We start from the raw sequence: 23,800 nt of genomic DNA, 5'->3' as shown, positions 1-23,800 counted from the left end.
TTTAAAGGCCCTTTCTTCTACAGACCCAATGAAGGTCCTGATAAATGCATGCTTTGCATTTTTTTTCATAGCATTGTGCAATATGGAATTTTACTATGGGGAAACTGCAGTAGAATCTCAGAGGTTCTTGTAATCTAAAAGCAAGCTCTACGTCTCATATCCAAATCTCCACCAGTACTCACTGTAAATTCTTGCTTATTGATAACTGATAATTATATTATGACCATAGTTAATCTGTACATTTTAATGCATATTTTAAGTAAAACATATCATAGATATTAAATTTTAAAACGATTTCCACAATCACAACATGAGGAGTAGAAACCAGGTGGATCTACCCTATTGTAGATTACAGAAAACAAAGGCAGAACATCTAATTTATCCATTTTGAAGCTCTTCAACAGAGTAGCAATCAGGGTACAGTTTCTTCCTAATAATATACTTCAAACTATACTGAAGCATTGGATGTTCCAACATCCTTTTTAATCAACAATGGAGTTTGTTGAAATGGATATAATCAGTATTTAATCGTAGAATACTGTACATATTATGTACCATACTGGGTGGTCACAAGGAGTGTGTACCGGGTGAGTGTTAGACGATTGAACTTACTGATAAATAATTTGAAAAATATAATTCGATATCTCGCGCTATTGTAATATTATTAGGTACTGAAGTTAGCCAATCAGATCGCTTAGCCAGTGAATTCAAATGGGTTTTGCGAGGCCGTGTTACTAAATCTGCTCATGGCTTAAGACCGGGTTGAGAACACCAATCGAAGGAAGAATACTTAGCCATGGTAGAGATTTGAACACGGGCTTCTGAGTTGACAGAATCTCGCCGTAGCAAGTGCGCTACGGTGACTCCGACTGAAACCCACAGTGTGTTTGGGTTTGCTGGTGATTTCTCGGCATCGGTAACTGCTAGGCGATCGGTCATTTACTGCATGCGTACAGTGGACTTGGACTTACATTGCAACGCAAGCTTTCTTCAATTCGTGTTTTCAGGCATGTTATTTATGGTATTCACAGCCATCAAGTCCTCCATTGTGCAACTTACAGGGCACTTACTACAGTTCATGAAATGGGCTGCGGTTTGGTCTTCACCACATTTACATAGCCCGGATGTGCCAGGAAAGCCCCACTTTACCATATTGATTCTTGATCTACCAAACCCAGTGCAAAGCCTGTTCAACGATTTCCAAGTAGACCAGTGTTCCTCGTGTCCTGGAGGGAGATGTTCAATTGGTAGCATCCAGCCAGCAAGTTGAGGATTTCTAGTTCCCCATAATCTCAACCTTGTGGATTGAGCAGATTCGTTTAGATCTTCGGTTTTATTGAGGAAACTCCTCCTAGACCTCAATCGTCAGTCGGCAGGTTCATATCCGTACAATGGGTGTGCACAAGAGGCAAGTGCTTTTTAGTTCTCTCATTCATGGATGCAACTTCTCTTCCAATATCTGGTGGGGCGATTCCAGCCAAACTGTAGATTATATCTCGTGGTGTTGGTCTCAAACAGCCAGTGATAAGTCGATATGTTTCATTTAGAGAAATATCAACTTATTTAGCATGACTGGATCTGTACCATACAGGGCAAGCGTACTCTGCAGCGGAGTAACACAGAGCCAGGACTGTAGTTCTCGTCATGTTGGATGTGTACCCCAATTGGTTCCAGACAATTTCCGAACGATCTTGTTCCTCAGCTGATAAAATAACAACGGTGCGAGACAACAGACTTTTTTCAATTTATTTATCAGTGGAGCCGATGACCTAGATGTTAGGTCCCTTTAAACAACAGGCATCATCATCGTCATCATCATCATCATCATCATCATCATATCTATCGGTTTGACCAACGTTCTAATGCTCACATACCCGGTTCGCGTTGTTGCCAATCACGCTATTTATGTGTACCTATACAACATTTATGTGACGACATCTATTGTATATTCTTTGCGTAATGACAGACTAAATGTTGATTGATTGATTGATTGATTGATTGATTGATTGATATATAACTTGATTTGCATTTGATTGTTCTTTCCATCACAAAGAACAAGTGGGTGTGTGTATCTGGTGGAATATTGAAGTAGCCCACAACGGAGGGCGATGGAAGAGACACTAACAAGTAAGTCAGGAATGGCCAACCCATGTCACTAGGTGACACGCGAACACGACTTCTGTGGGATAGAGCATACATACCATGTATTTGAATGTTTTTAACATATAATAAATAGGTAAAAGATTTAGCAATATAGCCTATTTTAACATTACGCTTTATTAAAAAGTATGTCTTAATTCATTATCGGCCGTATTTTATACAAATGCTGCCCCTGTGGTGTAGTGGTTAGCATGATTAGCTGCCACCCCAGAGGCCCGCGTTTGATTCCCGGCTCTGCCACGAATTTTTAAAATTGGTACGAGGGCTGGAACGGGGTCCACTCAGCCTCGAGAGGTCAAGAGTTGGGTTCGATTCCCACCTCATCCATCCTCGAAGTGGTTTCTCCGGGATTTCCCACTTCTCCTCCAAGCAAATGCCGGGATGATACCTAACTTAAGGCCATGGCCGCTTCCTTTCCTCTTCCTTGTCTACCCCTTCCAATCTTCCCATCCCCTCACAAGGCCCCTGTTCAGGATAGCAGCTGAGGCCACCTGGGCAAAGTACTGGTCCTCCTCCCAGTTTTATCCGAAAGTCTCACGCTCCAGGACACTGCCCTTGAGGTGGTAGAGGTGGGATCCCTCGCTGAGTTTGGGGGAAAAACCAACCCTGGAGGGTAAACAGATTTTTTAAAATTATTTTCTTGCTAGTTGCTTTACGCCGCACTAGTAAACAGATTAAGAAAGAAAGATGTTTATACAAATGCTATTAGGTTAAAGCAAAAATATACCTTATTCTTAAAATTTACGTGTTTTTTCAGTGATTTTTGAAAAATAATATCATGAAACATTCATTTATATGTTATCCAATCTAATACCTAACTGAAGACAAATGAGGGATTTCATGATGATTTTAAAAGAAAATAACCGATTGCACACTAGACAGAAAAAAATAATATACACGACCTTAATTGACATGCTAGTCGGTAAAGGTTTGCCATCCATGCTCTGTGTAGTGTGGAATAAGGTACAGACCATGAAGTAGAATCTTTGCCTATAATGCTGTGTATCTTTTTGTGTCTGCAATACTCTTATAGTAAGAATGTATCTTAACACTTTCACTGCTGCTTCACTTTGTCAGTTCTTAGAATTGCTCTCAGAATGGTTCTTGCTGCCAGCCATATCACCACCAGAACCACAACAACACTTCCGAGGAGAACAGCCACCACATCGAGCAGAAGATACTGGTACAGAGGCATGTCTAGTGACGCTGCTCTCAGATGCTCCGCTCCCTGATGTCTGAGCACGTACTCCGTCCAATACACAGCTCTCTCTAGTGGAGGTTCGGGATTGTCTCGGAATTGAGCTGATATCCTCTTCATGTTTTCTCGATATCTGCAAAGCAAGGAAATGCATTTGTTAAATATGAATTGCCAGCATTAATTATATCATATGCCAATCTACAAGAGTTACTGTGATTTTGAGTAATTTGAAACCTTCCAAGTAATCACAAGTGCGAAGCTAGTGCGTTGAATGCAGGTGCGATGCTATCCTTACCAAATTGGTCAAACAGCTGTATCATAATGAAAATCTGAACTCTGATTGGTGGAGAACCTGAATCATAATGAAAATCTGAACTCTGATTGGTGGAGAACCTGTATCATAATGAAACTTGAACTATAGTGAGCCTCATTAAAATTCAGTTTTCTGGCATATAATATTTATATTTTGGCATCGTCGAGCATAATAAGATTTTGAATACTACGGTGCCTTGGTATGAGGAGGTGAAGAAGGACCTGGAAGAAATGGAAATCCAAGGAATGGAAATCAGCAATAGGGATGCTCACAAGTTGAGGATCATGGACACCAAGAGTTTTCTAGACAAAGTTAGATCCTGTACCCAAGCACTGTGGACAGAAGAGAGGAGGAGATTGCAGAGTGAAAGGATCAAAGCCTAGAAACAGATTAAGCTGAGTTTGAATTAACGTGGTCTATAGTCAGCCAAAACAGAAGAGGAAGAAGAAGATCAGAAGTGGGATATGGACAATAACTTGTGAGGAAAGCAAGAGAATGGAAGCTTTTGAAATATGGTATTACAGTAGAATCCTGAAAGTAATAATAATTTTGTACGGCTATTTCTAGCCAAGTGCAGCCCTTGTAAGGCAGACCCTCCGATGAGGCTGGGCGGCATCTGCCATGTGTAGGTAACTGCGTGTTATTGTGGTGGAGGATAGTGTTATGTTTGGTGTGTGAGTTGCAGGGATGTTGGGGACAGCACAAACATCCAGCCCCCGGGCCATTGGAATTAACCAATGAAGGTTAAAATCCCCGACCCAGCCGGGAATCGAACCCGGGACTCTCTGAATCGAAGGCCAGTATGCTGACCATTCAGCCAATGAGTCAGACATCCTGAAAGTGAGGTGGGTAGATTGGATTACAAATGAAGAGAATGCTACCAACTTGTGACAAAAATATAGTCTATGTACTATAATCAATTTTGATTAAATCACCCTATCCTAGTAATATTTTTGACCAACACTGTCATTTTGGTTTACTCATGCCTTCTACATTTAACTGGAAATTTTGGATGTTAGAACCAAGTGTCCTCAACTGTTTGTGGCCTGAAAAGAACATTTTATGGATTGCATTCTGATGTACCTACTGTATCCAAGAGATTGCAAGTCTGGGTGCCAAATTGTTGTTGCTCAGATAGCACGTGTAAGCCACTTTAGACTATAGCTATAGACACGAGCAACTTCAACCCAACTTCACAACAGATAGATACGACATTATTAGGGGGAATTTTACATGTTACAATCTTCACAAATGAGTGATTTTTAATTTAATGATTATATCAGCTACTACCGGTACTGCACGTATGGCATTGAAACTTTCTAATTGAAAAATATGGTTAAACAGTCCTTATGTGAAGAAGGTTGACACTCAGCTGAAACACTCCATGTGTTTGATCATTGGAATTATCAAGAACTGGCATATATCTTTCCTCTGTACCTTCACAGAAGCAATGCTCAAATTTCAGAATATCTTAAAATAATTAACAATAACAACTCCCCATTCATAAAAACGCCCTTTCTGGGAAGACCTAGTGTTTACAGTACACTATGTCTTCTTGTATGGGCTAGAACAAATTTTTTACTTCCATTGACCTGTCTCAGTCTCATCCTTGGCTTTGACAATATGAAAGTGACTGAGGTATGAGCAATGCTAGTAATGCCATTCCTTATACAGCCAGTCCCTATTATGAATAATGTGAAAATGTTGCTCATAGGTCAGTTGGTGCAGGCTTTTCAGTGGGCTTGGCAGACTGATATGTAATGGCAACTTCAGGCTCAGTGAGGAAAACAACGGGAAACAACCTCATCTCCCGAGTACGCCTCTTCAGTGACGCCTGGGCCGCCTATGATGGGTGATGTTGGAGCTTTTGAGGTTCAAACCAGCTTCCGGGATGAGCACTCAACATATTCATGAAGATCTTACAGGCATACGCCTTGCAGACTGTGTTCGAGACATCCTTGGCTTCAATTCAGTAAGGACCTTATTGGCAACAATTTGGGCCTAAACAACCAATGTTCATGTGCATGGAAAATATTCTTATCCCTGGAACTTCATGGTATGCCTTGCGTCATGGAATATATCCTTGAACTTGATCTACCTCAAAGAATTTGGTCAACTCTTAACTGTGCATGGAGATGTTGAGATTTTCTGTTTAAGTGGGGGTGGGAGGAGAAAAAAATCACGTTTCCCGTTGTGAAAAGCAAGTAAACATGATTATGTCTTTCAGTAAATGAATCTGAATGTTATATCAAGGAGAACTGCAACTCTGTGTCGAAGGTATTTAACTTGCAGCTGCAACATCTTTGGCGACCAAGGCCTACGCACTGCCATCATGATGTACATAACGAGTAATGTAATGTCACTGATGGTACACTTTCTATTTCATCACACTCTGTTTATACAAATCCATAGCCGCACCATCTTTGGCAACCAAGGCCTACGGTAACAACTAATGTGACATCACTTCCGTCACACCCTTTGTCACGTTGCATTATACAAATGTTCGGAAGACCCCCAGCCATGAGATATATTCATGTTAAAAAAAATATCATCCACAGTGCGAATGTGGTATTGCTAGACAAAACTGTCCACCACATCACTCAAGAGTGTATCATGTATGCCTATACAAGCGAACAAAAAGACTTTCTCTAATCAACACTCCAGACACTCCAAATTAAATTTAAAGTTTTAATTTTTATGTATTGAATGTAGTGAATACCATACATATATTTGAGAGTTTTATGCATCTTCAAATCAGTGTATCATTGACATGAACATTTCATAGATATGATCTATTTTATAAGTTTTTTACTTACTTTGGGTCTTCTATGACCTTGCGTATTTTTGAGAGAATCATATCCTTGGTGAGTGTGAGGTAGTCCAACTTTTCTCCTAGACCAAGACTGGCGATCTTCTCGATGTTAGTATGTTGGTCCACTATAAAGGGCATGCCAACTACAGGCACAGCATGGTAAATTGCTTCGTGTGTGCTGAGCAAGCCCGAGTGGGAGATGAACAGCCGAATGTTAGGATGTGCTACATAACAGATAGATACAGCATTATTAATGGGGTTGTTATATGCTTCAAAAATTGATCACTTTATTTAATCGTGGTTCCTAATACATATTACAGAAATGAATCTTATTAAATTAAAAAATTACTAGTTTACAGTAGGATTGCTAATTTCAGACATAATAATCATCATCATCATCATCATTATTTTTCCTTGTCCATTTGTTTCAAGGTTGGGGCTAATATGGTTCTTCTGCACTGTTTTCATTTGTTCCACCATTCCCCACTCACTGCATGTTGTGTTTTCATTAAATCCATCCATCTTGTTCTTGATTTTCTTTGAGCTCTCTCCCTCTCTGGTTGCAGTTCCAAACCCTGTTTTGTCATCCTTTCATTGTTCATCTCTTCTGTGTGTACAAACCATCTCAATCTGTTCCTCTCTGTCTTAATGTACAACTTCTTCACTTTAATTGCTTTTCTTTTGCTCTCATTTTTAACACTGTCTCATCTTCTGAACCAAGCTCCTTGAAAACTTCTTTTCATTTCTTTCGTATCCTTTTTGTCATAAGCCATCTGTTGTTATAGGGATGAAATATGTCCTGTAAATTATTTCTTTAGCCTTCAGTAGTATATCTTTATTCAACAGTACGTTTCTTACACTGTAATAGAACTTCTCATTTATATTCTGCTGCCGAGTCAATCATTAGTGCTGTTGCCCAGGTGGCAGATTCCCTATCAGTTGTTTATGTAGTCTTTTCATAAATTATTTCAAAGAATGAATATTTAATTTTCAACCTAATATGTCGAAAGTGTATGTGATTTCAAAGAAGTTTGAAATTTATTGAACATCTCTCATGGTAAATTATTAAAATTTCTAATTCTTCTTCCGACAAACAAATAATTGCCCCAATTGGTCCTTTTGAATTCCAAACTTTATGTTCATATTATAATCTTTCCTACTGTTAAAATCTCCATTCATATTTACTCATCTACTAAAGTCATGCCAAGCCATCTCTCCATTGACGACTTGGAACATACTGCTTAGTCAACCAGTTTGCCTCCTTACTCCCAAGTCTTCCCAGTCCGAAGTTTGAAACATTTTTGTAACACTATTCTTCACATCCAGTCGAGCATTTGCCATTAGTTCACTTGTGAAGTACTTAAAATGCTCTATTACTTCTTGATCTTTGCCATCAGCTTTTATTCCCCTTATTTCTTTCCTCTTTCCTAGTTTCTCTGGTTATTGTTATTATCATTGTTTTACTCTTCTATCGGCCGAGAGGATCCATCATGCTGATCACACCACACCTCGTAATCTGCAGGCCTTCAGGCTGAGCAGCGGTATCTTGGTAGGCCATGGTCCTTTGGGGCTGTTACACCATGGGGGGGGGGAGGGGTTACTCTTCTATGCACTGATTTTCATTCCCTGTTGGTCAATTTTTCCACTTATGATGTCCATCTGTTCCTGTACCTCAGACTTATCCTTTTTCCAGATCACACTATCATCACCAAACAGCATTACATTCATTTTTTGTTCTCCTATAGGCTTTTATTTCTTCCTTCAAAATCTTGTCCCATTACCAATATAAATGACAATGGTAACTGAATACTTCCTTACCTCAGTCCTGTTTCTACTTTAAACCCTTCTGTGTTCCCAGCTTTCATTTATACACAACTCCAACATTTGTAATACATTGTTCTAATTATATCTTATTATATTTTTACCCAGATTTGTCTCCATCAATTATTTCCCAAACCTTTCCTGTGGGCTCCCTGTCAAAGGCCTTTTCTACTTCAATAAAAGTCATTGCTAGATCGCCCGGCTCCATGGCTAAATGGTTAGCGTGTTGGCCTTTGGTTACAGGGGTCCCGCGTTCGATTCCCGGAAGGGTTGGGAATTTTAACCATAATTGGTTCATTTCGCTGGCACAGGGCCTGGATCTATGTGTTGTCTTCATCATCATTTCATCCTCATCACGACACGCAGGTCGCCTACTGACGTCAATTCAAAAGACCTGCACCTGGCAAGCCGAACTTGTCCTCGGACACTTCCAGCTCTAAAAGCCATACGCCATTTCATTTTATCACCAGGTCCTCCCCTTATTCTCAGTTCTTTTCCATAATCTGTCTCATTATAAAGACTAGTTCTAAATAAGCAATATTGAACTCATTAATTACGGTATTCAAAATGGACCTGAGATACAATGTTTCCTTCATAATTGGGCCATATATTTGAATAGCCATTTTTATGGTGTCAGGAAGCGCATCCGGATGTAAAAATTTGCCATACAGCTTCACCTCACCTCATCCCCGACCCCACAGTAGGAAACAGAGCTAAGAGATAGACATACAGCCATTTTTTAAAAGGGCCAAAGTCACATTTGTTTTGAAATTCACCTTTGTGCTGAAATATGTTCTTTGACGATAGCTGCATCGTTTTATGTTGCCAGAACCCATATGCATTCATTCTTTAGTGGCTACTGCATTATATTACATTATATGTTAAAAGGGCTGAAGTCCAGAATTGAAGCCACACGTTCCAGTGTCAATGCAGTTAATGCAACTTTAATGCTTTTCTGTTTGCCAAACACCAATCAAAACTTCTACAACACTATAACATACCTGCAAACAAAAAACTATCAAACAAAGAATGACATGTTTTGTTCCTAAAAGAACATCGTCAGATTCTGTCAGTTTAAAAATCTCATAATTGTTCCGTATTGTCTGTACAGTAAAGTAATGATGTAATTTCAACAGTCCACCTTGGCCAGTACACAAAAGTTGATTAAAAACAGAATTAAAGATACATGTTTTGTGCCTGTTTATCCTTCTTCAGTCTTGAAAAAGAATATAAGGTTTATAGAAATGGGTGCTCTAGAAAAAACACCACACTAAAAGTCCATAAGAAAGAATTGTTCCCGAAGGGTTTCAACTTGTAATAATGAAAAAAACACGAACATAACAAAAAATCTTGAAGGAGAATATATAAAAGGAAAAAAAAAAAAATGTTCTTGAAGTCTTGTAGGAAAGTATCAATTGTATCAGAAATATCATGCTGTATAAAAGTTAGGAAATGGTTATGTTTGTCTTGAAAAAGAATATAAAATTTATAGTAATGTTCTAAAAAGAACACCACACTAAAAGTCCATAACTTATGACAAGAACAGAAATAGAGCTGAAACATGAACCTATCTTTAATCATGTTTTTAATCAACTTTTGTGTATTGACCAAGGTGGACTATTGAAATTACATCACTTATTTAGATTCTATCAAATTATGCCGTTTTTTTTAAGTATTATAAATTAATGAAAATTGTTCAGAAATGTAAAAACATTTATGTTTAAATTCTGTTTATATCCTTTAACTCATCTTAGTGAATAGCTCAGTGGTGCATCCTCTCTCCTTGCCTGTCTAACAAGGAAGCACTGCATCGAATTGACAAGGTATTCTGGTACGCCATGCTCTCGCAGTGCTAGCCATATGAGGTTATGCATTACACCATTAAAGGCATTTTCATAGTCCCGGAAAGCAAAATGGAATGGCTTGCTGTTCTCACAATGTTACAGCCAATAATAATAATAATAATAATAATAATAATAATAATAATAATAATAATAATAATAATAATAATAATAATAATAATAATAATAATAATAAAAAATGAAGGATTACTGGGCCAACAGAAAAGGTTAAGGTACCTGGAAGAAAGCAGCAGCCAAGTCTACCATTAATAACACCAGAAGCGACAACCATCGAAAATAACAACACAGCTAAAGCACAAACACTGTGGTCCTTAGGTGTCCCAAACAAACTCAAAAAAAAAGTAATAAGAATAATTTCTCACCTAAAATGTCGTTCTGAGGTAACCACTTTCCAAGTTTCACATTTTTGGGTTGACCAGGTAATGAATCAGACTCCCATTTCCATAACACCTTCTGTGGTAATTCAGCAAATGCTTCGAGAAATAGCTGTATCCTATCTTCTGACATCCTGTCACTGCGTACAATCGAACCCAGACTGAAGAAAATAACTCCATCTTTTGCATCATCTAGATAAGTTTGTATATCCTGAAACAGCAGTAAACAAAACAGTATCAACCACATGCACTGCCACCATAGCTACAAAATAATGGTGTCTTTGTGCAAGGGATACTGGCATTGATGGTGGAGACATTATTCATGGTGGCAGGGTTAAAGTTGTCCTCAGCTGCCCCCGTACCTTTCTATATTTCAGGGGCCAGGAGGGCAGAGTTCAGCAACCTAGATATCTCAATGATTTACTGGGAAGTTTTTACATTTTACCTTTTAAACAACTGCAAATTACAACTTAAAAAAAAAAGTCAACTAATGAAACAGTATAACATATCTAGACAATGAAATTAAGTTTTACATCTTCCTTTTCTTTATCATCATCATCATCATCATCATCATCATCATCATCATCATCATCATCATCATCATCGTTATTGTCGTCATCGTCATCATCATCATCATCAATTTCCCTTGTCCAGCTCCTGTTGGGTTGGGATGTATATGACACCTTTTCATTTTCCTCTGTCCAACCACTATCTTTCCTCCTCCTCCTCCTCCTCGAGGTTTCTTCTAATTGTACAATTCTTGATCATTTCCAACCACCTTAGTGTGGCCATATTTCCTTCTACCTGGGTCTCCATTGTCCACTTCGGTATCCTTCTTTCTTCTATGTCCAGACCATCTAAGTTATTTTTTTTCCATTCTGTTGTATGGCTTTTCCACTCCAATTTTCTTCGTGACATTCTCATTTCTTACTCGGCTCTTTCTTATTTTCCCTAACATACTTCTTAAAGATTGCCTTTTACTGACCTGAACTTTATTCTCCTGTCTTTTTTTGTCAGTGATCAGGTCTCTGCTGCATATGCTAGTATTGAGCAATAGTACATTTTATACTGTACATCACCTCTTTACACTTCATTGGTACTTCCTTTCCTCCACACCAGGTTTCTCACATTCTGGTAGAATGTATTTCCCTGTTGAATCTTTTTTTTTGATCTCCACGTCCTTCAACCGTTCATTTCCCAAGTACTTGAAGCTCTCCACAATTTCATGGTTTTATCCCCTAATGTGATTCATTTCTTTCCCTTCTGTTTCTCTTCTAGTCTGCACTCTTTTTCATGCTGATTTTCATTCCACAATTTTCAATAATCACACTCAATGTGTTGAAGTGCCCTTGTATTTCCTCTCTGTTTGCTCCTCACACAACTATATCATAATATGCAAACAGCATTACCTTCAGCTCCCTGTCTTCATATTTTTCCTTTGTCCCCGTGACAATTTTTGTATACATCCCTTGCACATATTCTATAATTTGTTTTCAAATCCTAAGATTTATACATGGAAATAAATTGTACGGCAAAATGTTGCAAAAATATACAATTTTATAATTACCATTCTCAGTGTGAAACTTGCCACAACTTCTCAACAGTAGCCTTTGTGTTGGGTGAATAACTGGTAACGCTGGAGTCAAATGTGCAATAATAAATATTAATTGGTTAACGTAGTTCTGCACCTCTTTTAAATTAAGTTTTAAGTTTATGTTTGAAAATTAGGATTCTCAATTTTTTTTTTTTTTTTTTTTTTTTTTTTTTTTTTTTTTTTTTTATATATGGATTTTAAACAATGATCATCTCGAATGTTCCATATTGAAGAACCAGCAGGAGTGTTACATAATGACAATTACGTTTAGCCATAACAAAGAAACATTTAAGCTTCAATCTCTTCACCTGTGATCGTAATGTTTTGAATGTCATAAGCATTCATTTTTATCCTCCCTTTTCATCTTCTTTCTAGACAATATTCAGCAAGAAATGTTAAAAGATGTTCTGAACCTGTCCTTCATTTAACTGTCCTTATACTTTGTTTATTGTGACTTTCAAATAACATCAAAGACATAAAACAGCAATTATTTTATAAGATTTTTAAAATGTATCTTTTTTGTTTGAATGCTTCTGTAAGCTTTAATTTTATCTTGTATTGTTGATATCCACTGAAAATGGTCCATACAAGGACCGAAACATGTACTAATTTGAGATTGTATTGACTATTTTTATAACTAAGCCAGTTGTACAGTATTGAACAGTAGATGTTTATTTTAAAAAAAATTCCTTGTGGAAATTCTTTGTTCTAAATATTCTCGAAGAAAAGTTGAAGCTAACGAAGTATGCCTTCTCTTGAGGAAAAACTTTACATAATTTGTTCATTTACGAGTATTGCTGTGTTCTTCTGTGATCATGTTACAGATTAAAGTATCACAAAGTCACAGTGTCAGTTCACACTATGAAAAATCATGGGATGACTTATCATTACGCTTTGTTTACTGTTCGTTTGTTTAGAATGGTTAAATTAAGGCAAGATGGATAAAGTTCAACCTTATCACATTACATAAGCAAGGGAAGAACCTGTTCATCTGCAAAGAAGTGAAAATCACAATGGAAATCAAACTCTCCTAGCGCTTGCAGCGAGCGGGATTTAAAAAAATTTTTTTTTTTAGACCTTTCTTCTCACCTTTAATTTTATGATCTACTGGTAGATTGTGATTGACTTTCACCAGCCCCTGCACTACGGTACAGAATACCCCTACATTTAGGAAAACAGAAAAAATTTGCCCCTTTAATTGCAAAATCCCAAGTTAATTTGAGAAAAAACTAAAAATTATTTGATTATGACTACTTGGATATTAATGGATTTGTAAAATAAAAGTTAGTAGCTAGCTCCCTCTGTGGATCAGGGATCAGTGGTAGAGTGTCGGCCTCCGGATCCTAAGATAGTGGGTTCAGACCTGGCAGAGGTACTGTAGTCAGGTTTTTGAAGGGCGGACCAAAGTCCAATCGACACTCCATGTCGTACGATGTTGGCATATAAAAGATCTCTGGTAACACGTTTGGTGTTCACCCGACAAAATGAATTAAAATGTAGGCGAAGATACCCAAGAGAGATTCGGTTTACTCTGTTATCTACTAGGCCTGGAGTAAAATCGTACATTAAAATTGATGTGGAGGCTGCCAGATAGCACCAAATTAAAATGCCTTAACACAGTAACTGAGGCCATATGATAATCGTTATTAAGTTTGTTTAATGGTGCTGAATAAAAAGACCAATGTAGATTTGTGTGAGGAAGGTCAACTACTGATGTGATCCAGGCAGTTCAGACCATAACAGAAAAGAAGAGGGAAATTAAAGAAAGTGTTTGTTGATCTAGGAAAAAGCATATGATCAAGATCCCAGAAAATTGGCTTGCAATGCCTTACAAAGCCAAAATGTGCTGGAGAAGCTGGTAAATGCTGTGAAAAAGGCTTACAAAATGCCACTTACTAAGATCAAGAGCAAAGCTGGGGAGTTTCCCTGTTAAGGTTGGTGTTCACCAGGGTTCAGTGCTTAGCCCGTTGTTATTTAATTTGGTCTTGAACAGGTCATGCATGAGTTAGCATGCAGCATTTCCTGTGTGGATGACCTAGCCATGACTGCTGAAACAAGAGAGTAGGTTGAAGAAGTTCATGAGAGATGGAGGCACAGAGCCTCCGAGTGAGTAGGGCAAAGATGGTGTATATGCACATAAACTCTTCCAGTCCACAGTGTATAGTTTTCCTGGATTATTAGCCATTAAAATAGGTAGATGAATTCAAGTACCTTGGATCCATCTCAACAACAAGACAACAGTGGATGCTGATGTTTGACACCAAATCAATGTCGTATGGCTAAAGTAACAATCAGTAACAGGTGTGATGTATGATAAAAGAATGCCCGCGGAGGTGGTTTATAGCACTGTTATCAGACCAGGAATGACATACAGTGAAAATACATGGGTCAAGCATAATCAGAAACTGCATGTTGCTGAAATGATAATGCTACGTTGGTCAGTGATTGTGACATGGGAAGATCAGATCAGAAATGATCACATTTGTAACTCGATGCAAGTTTCTGCAATAACTGATAAAATGGTCGAAGAAAAGTTGATGTGGTTCAGACACGTCGCTCGCAAGGACAAAAATCAATTTTCCGTTCACTTACGACTTAGGGAAGAAGAAGAAGTCATTAATACTAACAGCAACAAAATGAACATGGGTGAGAGACATGATTAAGTCAGGAAGGTGTTATACGCTAGTAAACACTGAGAGGTATAACTGATGCCACAGTCACACAGACAGATCTATAGTTGAGGATTAAAGGTTAAGCAGTAAGTATAAATGAAAAAAAGGAAGAAAGAATGAGTATTGATGCAAGTTTATAATGGACTGGTATAACTTGGAAACAATTCTCTAAACCCATGGGTAAATAGTGAAAATATTGAGCTCGATTTGTAGGTATGATTATTATTATTATCTACGTAGTTATGTACGGCAGTTTGTCAGTATGGGCTCAATTTGGTATAAATCATAGTTGTATCATTTAGTATTTGTGTGTTGTATGATCTGTCTTCTGTAACAAAACATGTGAGGTTATGTCACGATACTTCTGCTGTATGTATATTAATACGACTTTATTTAAAGTACGAATATAAAATAAATATTATATAATTTATAATTGCCTGTAAATATGGAGTATAAATGCAATGTAATGTTGTGCAATACAGGATAAGATTCCAAAACAACGCACCTTTGTCACTCGAGTTTTACAGAATGTTCATACATAGGTTATTGGAGACTCGAGAAGATACGAGAAAGTATGTTGTGTCATACTTTTCTAGAAGCCTGGCCGGGCAAGGTATGTGATAGGGTTGGGTTGGGTTGGGTTGTGGAGTGAAGTGGAGTGGAGCGGAGCGGAGGGGAGCGGAGCGGAGTGGAGTGAGTGTATAATTTGTAAATAAAACAGTGCACACTGTTGACAACATCTCGTGTGTGCGTCTTTATGACTGCGATAGTATTATGACATATAAAATAAACCATGATTTTTTTATAAATATTAAAATATTGACCCCCACAGTTTGTTTTGAGATCTCCACAGACCAGCCAGAAGACAGTGATTAAGAAAAAGCTGAACATGCTTTATGACAAAGATAAATTTGAATTGAAAATCAAGAAACATAAAAGAAAGGATTAGTGATAGGAGCTTGGGAGACTATTCTACAATTCACAGTGAATTTTCGGAAATGGTTTAATTGACTTCTAGAATTGCTAACTATAACACTGTTAGCTTTATGAGGTTCAATTTCATTGCTGAGAAATCATTGGTATCAATTATGATTTTTATATCTTAACAACATGTTGGACAAATAATGAAATACATCATCATTAACATTCTTAAAGGGTAAGCATTGCGGAAGAAAGGCCAAGAACAGTCTTGGAAGAAGACAATGTGGACAGACTGGAATGTGACAATTACATGAAACTGAAAAGGATAGCAAATGACAGATGAGAGAGTTTGCATCATTTCGATGTTACATTTAGAATATGAAAATCTTAACAACATTACAAGAATAATGTAATAACCAAAATTACCATTGTAAGCTAAAATTATAAATTTCATTGTCTTGTACACTGTGGCAACCTTCAACTGTGGGACGATTTTGTAAATAAATTTTTATTAAGTTATTTGAGTCATCAGTCCATAGACTGGTTTTATGCAGATCTCCATGCCACCCTATCCTGTGCTAACCTTTCCATTTCTTCATAACTGTTGCATCTTACATCTGCTCTAATCTACTTGTCATATTCATACCTTGGTCTACCCCTGCCATTCTTACTGTCTACACTTCCTCAAAATCAAATGAGCAAGTCCTGGGTGTCTTAAGATGTGTCCAATCATTCTATCTCTTCTTCTCTTCAAATTTAGCCAAATCAATCTTTTCTCACCCATTCAATTCAGTACCTCTTCATTCGTGATTCAATCTGTCCATCTCACCTTCAGCATTCTTCTGTAACACCACATTTCTAAAGCACCTATTCTCTTTCTTTCTAAACTAGTTATCATCCATGTTTCACTTCCATACAATGCCACGCTCCAGACGAAAGTCTTCAAAAACGTCTTTCTAATTCCTATATCAGTGTTCGAAGTGAGCAAATTGATTTTATTAAAAAAGGCCTTCCTTGCCTCTGCTAGTCTCCTGCATTTTATATCCTCCTTACGTCTGCCATTGTTAGTTATTTTACTACCGAAGTAACAATATTGATCTACTTCCTTTAATACTTCATTACCTAATCTAATATTGCCTGCGTCACCTGACTTCATTCGACTGCACTCCATTACTTTTGTTCTGGACTTATTTATTTTCATCTTTTACTCCTTATAAATGCAGAAATATTAATTTTTAACCTCATATTCTTCCCTCCAAAAATCAACAAAAATGTTGGCCTGGATTGTTTCCTTTCGGTATTACTACATCCAAATATAGCATTGTACCAATTTGAACTCATTTTTCAAACATTTTAATAGAGATTCCTTTTTGTGCACACTTTTCTGCTTTTCCACATGAATAACAATCAACTACATACCCTACTCCAGGAACAACCACACCACTTTGTCCATGTGATAGAGGTCTTTAAAACTGGAGTCACAGGATTTATTCGCGAAACCACCTCCCTCCTCCCTGACTTGCTGCCAAGTCCTGAACATATGGACTTTCAGTAGTTATTTCCAGATGGTCCTTACTTAAAAGATGCCCTCTGTAATTTGTTAAAATTAGCTCATTTTTGTGACACAAATCGCATAATTAATGTTCTGTTCATGACTAGACCTCAGATTTTTAAGTTGTACAATTTTTGTTTTAGGTGCCGAAAAGAGGCTCTCAAATATGAAAAAATAGATTTTGAAAATATATTTTGGGCAGCTTTAATTTTACGTGTTTTATTAGGCATTTATCAATTAAAATACAATTTTTATTGTGCTAAATTGATTATGAATCGTTAGGGGGAAATATAAAACCAACTTCACTCACCTCTTTGCTGCAAATATCACAGAATAAATTTTACCATCTGATGTAAAATGGCAGCACGATTTATTCTGGGTGATTTCCGACAAAGGAGTAGTTTATCACATTAAAGATCAATTCAACACAAATGTCCACCTTGTCAACACTAATATGAAATTTATTACAATTTCAATACACTGAAAATGTTTCAAGAACCAAAGTTCTCTTCTTCAGCGGCTTGAACTACCATTACAAATCTCAGAACTTACTTGTATAAACTATCATTACAAATCTTAGAACTTACTTGTATAAACTACCATTACAAATCTCAGAACTTACTTGTATAAACTACCATTACAAATCTCAGAACTTACTTGTATAAACTACCATTACAAATCTCAGAACTTACTTGTATAAACTACTACAGTATTAGAAATCTCAGAACTTATTTATAACGGTATAACCTATACTGGTTGTAAATATGGATCAATTTACTATTGATCATTATGGTTAAGATTATCAATTGTAAAGTAGTGTTACAAAAATGATGCAAACATTGGGCTGAGAAGACTTGAGAGAAGGGAGATGAGCTGCTCGACTAAGTGATACGTGCATACTATCAACTTCATTTTTGGGTCCGTATTGATAGAATAATACTTGAAAAAATTGTTTAATTATATTAAACTGTAACTATATTAATATGCTAATATTAAAAGAAAATAAAGAATATCAGTTGTATTGAATAGGTAAAACCTCAGAGTACCTGTTAAACAATTTTTTCAAGTAATTGGCACGTTCCAAGCTGTCAGTGGAGAGATCCAGGGAATGATGTAAGTAGAAGAGTAAACTTGAGTGGAGTTTTCAAAAGCAGGTAAGATGTAATATGAAGATAAAGATGGAATTCAAGTGGAGAAATTGGGGCAAATATTTGTTTATAGGAAGGGAAGTTAGGGATTGGAATAATTTACCAAGGGACTGCCCTAAATGCAAATAAGTGTTGGTCGGTCGGTCTTGCATAATGCACACACTGAACAAACGGACACAGTGAAATGTTCCAGCAGGTCAATGAACACTGTCTTCCACCTCGTGACACGCAGACTGTAGTTGTGTTTACCACGAGAGGTTCTTAAGGACCTCCACAGAGTGTGGTTTACAGCTTCCTGCTTTTAAGATATTGTTTGAAAAGTATTTCAAGGTTATACTGTTCAAGATACTGAAAACGAGTTGGCAAATATTTCAGTTTCTCAGAATAAATTAAAAACATTTTGAAATAATTTGGGGGAGGGGGAAGGAATTATAGCAATACACTTAACTCTTGATTTACCGTAATCGGATCAACTGCGTCTTGGCTTAACCGCAATATCGAAAACACTAAAAATGCATAAGTGTTAGGAGTTACAGTAATACAGAATTACAAAGGGTCGGGATAGTATTGCCAGGATGATGCTCTCATCACCGAGAAACTTGTTTTGAGAAACTTGAGGAGCAAAATAAAGAAAAAGTGTTTCTTGGTACAAAAGCAGAAAACCATGACTGATTGTTTTCAGAAACAGTAAAGTTAGGTAGTCTGAATATTTTTCTTTTACCTTATTCATTTCTGTGAAAAGTGCTGTTTATTTTTTCCACTTATTACTTGTGCAGAGTGTTACTTTTACTGTAACGTATTGGGTAAGTTAATAAAAAAAACAATACAATAGTATCATTTATTATCATTTTTTACTGTACTTTCAGTACGCCTGTTCTATTTTTAAGTTTTTGCGGGTTAGCCGCGATGTTACTTATCTGAGAAGCCTTAACTCTACATTATCCTGGTTAATCGAGAGTTGGGTGTATAGGCAAATAATGGTTCTAATGTCAATTTAGGCATTTTTAGGCACTATGAGACCATTTTTTGGAGTGTGCTAACTTAAGGTTGTGAGACCTGGACTTTGGGAAAGCAAGCACAATCAGTACTAGAAGCTGCAGAAATGTGGTTCTGGAGAAAATTGACAGGGATGAGTTGGACAGAAGAAAAAAAACTAATATCCAGATCTTGAATGAGATTAATGAGAAACAGGCCTTAATTTATTTTATAGAGCAGAGAAAAGTTAAATTCCTTGGACACATCCTACAACATGACACCTTTCTCCAGAATGTCTTTGAAGGAAAGGTTCTAGGGAAGATGTCGAGAAGAAGACCACGTCTCTCATACCTTATGAACAATAATCACTCAGCTGGGTTTTGCTTCCTATGTCGCGATGGAAAGGACTGCTGAAGACCATGGGATGTGGCTGCAGCAACAAGGCTTAGCCTTTAGATAATGGATGGGATGGATGAGACCACCGTTTTTTAACCTTATAAATATATGTAACATGTAAATACAACTTCAATTTTAAGTTATTTGTTCAGGAACAAAGTAGGTTTTTGCCTAAAATCTTAGGTGTAGGCAGTGGCATAGCCAGGGTGGGGGTTACTGGGAGTTAGAACACCCCCCCCATGGAACTTTTACAGAAAGAAAATATACATAAACTGACAATAAACTAAATAAACATTCAGAGACATAACTGTTGAACCAAGAGATGTGTAATTTACTTGTATCATTGTCCTTATAATGACAAGTCATTCGTGTACCTTCATTGTGTTCTACTTGTATCATTGCCCTTATAATGACAAGTCATTCATGTACCTTTATTATATTATACCATCATTTTGTAACTACAGATCCCTCCCCGTCGGCCGATCCTGGCTACGCTACTGGGTCTAGTCATAACAATGTGAACTCACCTTTGGAAGTGGCTTGGGTTTCTTGATGTGAATCCCACCAACAGGTATCATGGCTGGTACGAGAGGTCTCGGCCCGTCGAAGCTGTGGTGATAACTCACCAGGAGCACACTGACGTTATTTAGAGTTTCTTTTACTGGTGGAACACCTTCACCGAAATGTTTGCGGATGAGAGCGTCCTGACTTGGTAGATACGAATAATGGTATAAGAACATTGCAGCTGAATATATTAATGTATTCTGTATTCTTTGCCAAAGACCTGAAGGGTAGTCATAATTTAGAAATGAGCTAGTAATATAGGAAGGATTATAGGGACTTCCAATATTATAATTGATCCATTCTGGACTTCCAAAACCATTGATAGCTACAATGGGAGCTCTTCCAAATTTATGCAGAAATCCAAAGAAACACTCTCCACCAGATGCTTCTATAATGTAAAGGTCAAATGTTGTATTCTTGGTGTATTCCATTAGCGTTTTAGCACCATTTGTAGAAAGAGAGTATTGGCATGAAGATAAATACCAGTCCTTTACAAGACTCAGCTTTTCTAAAATATTTATTTTAGTCATACTGGCATAGTCAGCTTCTTCATTTGTGTAGTCCAAAGATCCTTCCAGAACAATGTCAGTTATGTTCGGCACAGGAACCGTAAGAGCCACTGGACTAACGATGGTAACATGATGTCCTCGACTAGCCAGGCTGAGCATCAGAGGCGTGTTCCAGTTGTGGTGGCTGCGAGTTGGTGTGGTTAGAATCGCGAGTATATTGGCTGCTTTTATGCCCACAAACTGCATGATAATGGCCATGGGGACCAGCATTCCAACTTTAGACGATCCCATTACGATGTGCTAAAGAAAGAGAATGAAGTGTTCAGTTGCACATTATTTTGGGGAGAGAATGACATCTTTTTACTCAAAATCATTAATGGAATATATCTGGCGTATCAGTCATATAACATAGGAACATGAAAAGGAATGCATAATAGGATAAATAAGTCAGAAAGAAAGAGAGAGAGGAGTAAGAAAGGAACACAATAGCAGATCAGTGTAGGAAGAAGAAGGAGCAACAGAAATAGGAGAAGAGGACAAACTTGGAAACATAAAAGGACAAGGCTGGATGAATATTAGAGCTATATACCACTTAGGCAGCCCTTAATTGTAATAAGTGAATAAATAATACAAATAAAAATTAATTGTAGGTTGTTATTATTTGCAGGGGGGGGGGGGGGGGTTCACTACTCCCAAAGGCATTTTATATCTGCTACCAGGTTTAAGCTAGGCTGCTCCTGACACAGAGAAGAAACACTGCATGATGAGCCCTGATGGCTTTTGCTCCTTCCAAAGCTATTGGCCAAGTCCAGTCAATCAATCAATCAATCATCAATGATCTGCATTTAGGACCGTCGCCCAGATGGCAAATTCTCTATTAATTGTTTACTAATATTTTCATTTATTTATAATGTTTACCTAGCTTTTTTTCTTAAATATTTTAAATAACGAACTTGGAAATTTATTGAACATTTCTCTTGATAATTCATACCAATTCCTTACTCCTTGTCCTATAAATGAATATTTACCCCAATTCCAACTTTATCTTCATATTATGATCTTTCCTGCTTTTAAAAGCTCCACTCAAGCTTATTCTTCTAAATTTGTCATTTCACGCCAACTCTCCATGACAGCTCGAAACATACCACACAATACCAATGTAGTTGGTCCGTTATTGGACGTTATAAATTTTCCAGCTAACTCATTCCTGGTTGCCAGTGTTTCGCCCCAGTGTGCTAAATTGGGCTCATCAGTTGGTACATAGTACACACATCAAGACGCATGGCTAGTGCATACCGTGGAGGCCACTGTGTAGGCTACTTGGAGCCACCGGCTGTGCCAGTGCACTATGAGAGACTTTGTCCCATTTTCAGAAATTGATGCCTGCCTGGCCATCAGATGATACAGATGTTGATTCCCATAGGGAACCTGAAATATTTGTTCCAAATGAGTAAATTTATAAATGTGGTATTATTTGGTAAATTGGTATTATAAATTTAATAATTATAATATAATAATATAATATAATATATATATATATATATAATATAATCATAACACCAATTTACCAAATAATACCACATTTATAAATTTACTCATTCAGAACAAATATTTCAGGTTCCTCATGGGAAGCAACACCTGTATCACATTCCACACAGTCGAGCATCTCGTCTCCTTATTCCAAGTCTTCCCAGCCCAAAGTTTGAAACATTTTCGTAACACTACTCCTTTGTCGGAAATCACCCAGAACAAATCGTGCTGCTTCCCTTTGAATTTTTTCCAGTTCTCGTATCAAGTAGTTCTGTTAAGAATCCTGTACACTGGAGCTATACTCCAACTGTGGTCTTACCAGAGACTTATATGCCCTCTCCTTTACATCCTTACTACAGTTCCTAAATACTCTCAAGTTAATTTTCTGCCGCTCAACAATCGGCATTGAACTAAAGATTTCTACAGGAGATACAACTTTCCATCTTTTTGATACTATATATTTGCTTAAAGCAAGCTATCTAGTAGTACATGTTTCATTCCTTAGGGACACCATCAGCTACTTATTTCGTTGCTTAAGTGAACATTTTTTTTTTTACAAAGAATTGAACCTTAATTACACTGAAAATAAAACTAATAAGGAAATGGGGGGTGAGAAGGTAAATGGGACAATGGGGTAAGGAAAGGAAGATTAGTTATACTTATCTTCAAACTTAGGTCAATAACGTAAAGGTCCTTTCCCTCCCCTTTTCTTACAGGTTTTATTTCAAGAATAATTAAGGTACAAGAGATGTTTTTAACAAAAATTATCATTGTTTGTAAAACGTTTTCCCCTAAGCAATGAAATAAGTAGCTGAGGATGTTCCTAAGGAATGAAACATGTACTACTAGATAGCTAGCTTTAAGCAAATATATAGTAAAAGGTGGAAAGTCATATTTATTATGGAATTCTTGTGATCACAAATTTTGATACGGACCATGAAACTGATTTCTGTACTTGTAAACTCAGCATTGAGTCAATGGCTACATAATCTACTCGATTACGGTACTGAGATGACGTAGCCAGACTATACACCAACAAAGGCTAAGGAAAGAATGAAAGACTTATTACATCCCTGTAACAACGCCAAGTATTGGTCGGCGGGAAATAACCCAACTTTCTGAAGGGCCCAACAGCTTTGGGTGGAGGAGCTCATTAAGAGGCTGCTGTTTCCCCATGGGAGGTTTTCCACTGAAACCTGGCAGGCAGCGCCTGTTCTCCAGGTCAGGGATGAATTAGTTGAAACCTGGCAGTTAAGTATTTATAACTTGCCTTTGGATGTGATGAGCACATCGTAATAACAGCCTAAATGAAGCGTCAAAGTGGATCAGAATAAAGATCTAAGGAATATCCCAGAAGCAAGGTGCATATCCTGGGTCTTCAGTGGAGTGCAAGAAGTGC

The 23,800-nt window shown here is 37.3% G+C and overlaps 1 protein-coding gene across 1 annotated transcript; it reads right to left on the bottom strand.

Annotated features, from left to right (window-relative positions):
• Positions 1 to 2,966: 2,966 nt before the first annotated feature.
• LOC136883120 (UDP-glycosyltransferase UGT5) lies at positions 2,967 to 21,162 on the bottom strand. The gene is made up of 4 exons (XM_067155302.2): positions 20,326 to 21,162; positions 10,529 to 10,751; positions 6,488 to 6,707; positions 2,967 to 3,491 (listed from the first exon to the last, which is right to left on the bottom strand). The coding sequence occupies exons 1-4, from the start codon at positions 21,160 to 21,162 to the stop codon at positions 3,215 to 3,217; spliced, it is 1,557 nt and encodes a 518-aa protein (XP_067011403.2). The 3' UTR covers positions 2,967 to 3,214.
• Positions 21,163 to 23,800: the final 2,638 nt, after the last annotated feature.

The sequence above is a fragment of the Anabrus simplex genome, chromosome 11 (assembly GCF_040414725.1).
Source record: "Anabrus simplex isolate iqAnaSimp1 chromosome 11, ASM4041472v1, whole genome shotgun sequence".
Taxonomy (NCBI): Eukaryota; Metazoa; Arthropoda; class Insecta; order Orthoptera; family Tettigoniidae; genus Anabrus; species Anabrus simplex.
This window is presented reverse-complemented; position numbering and strand designations above follow the sequence as displayed.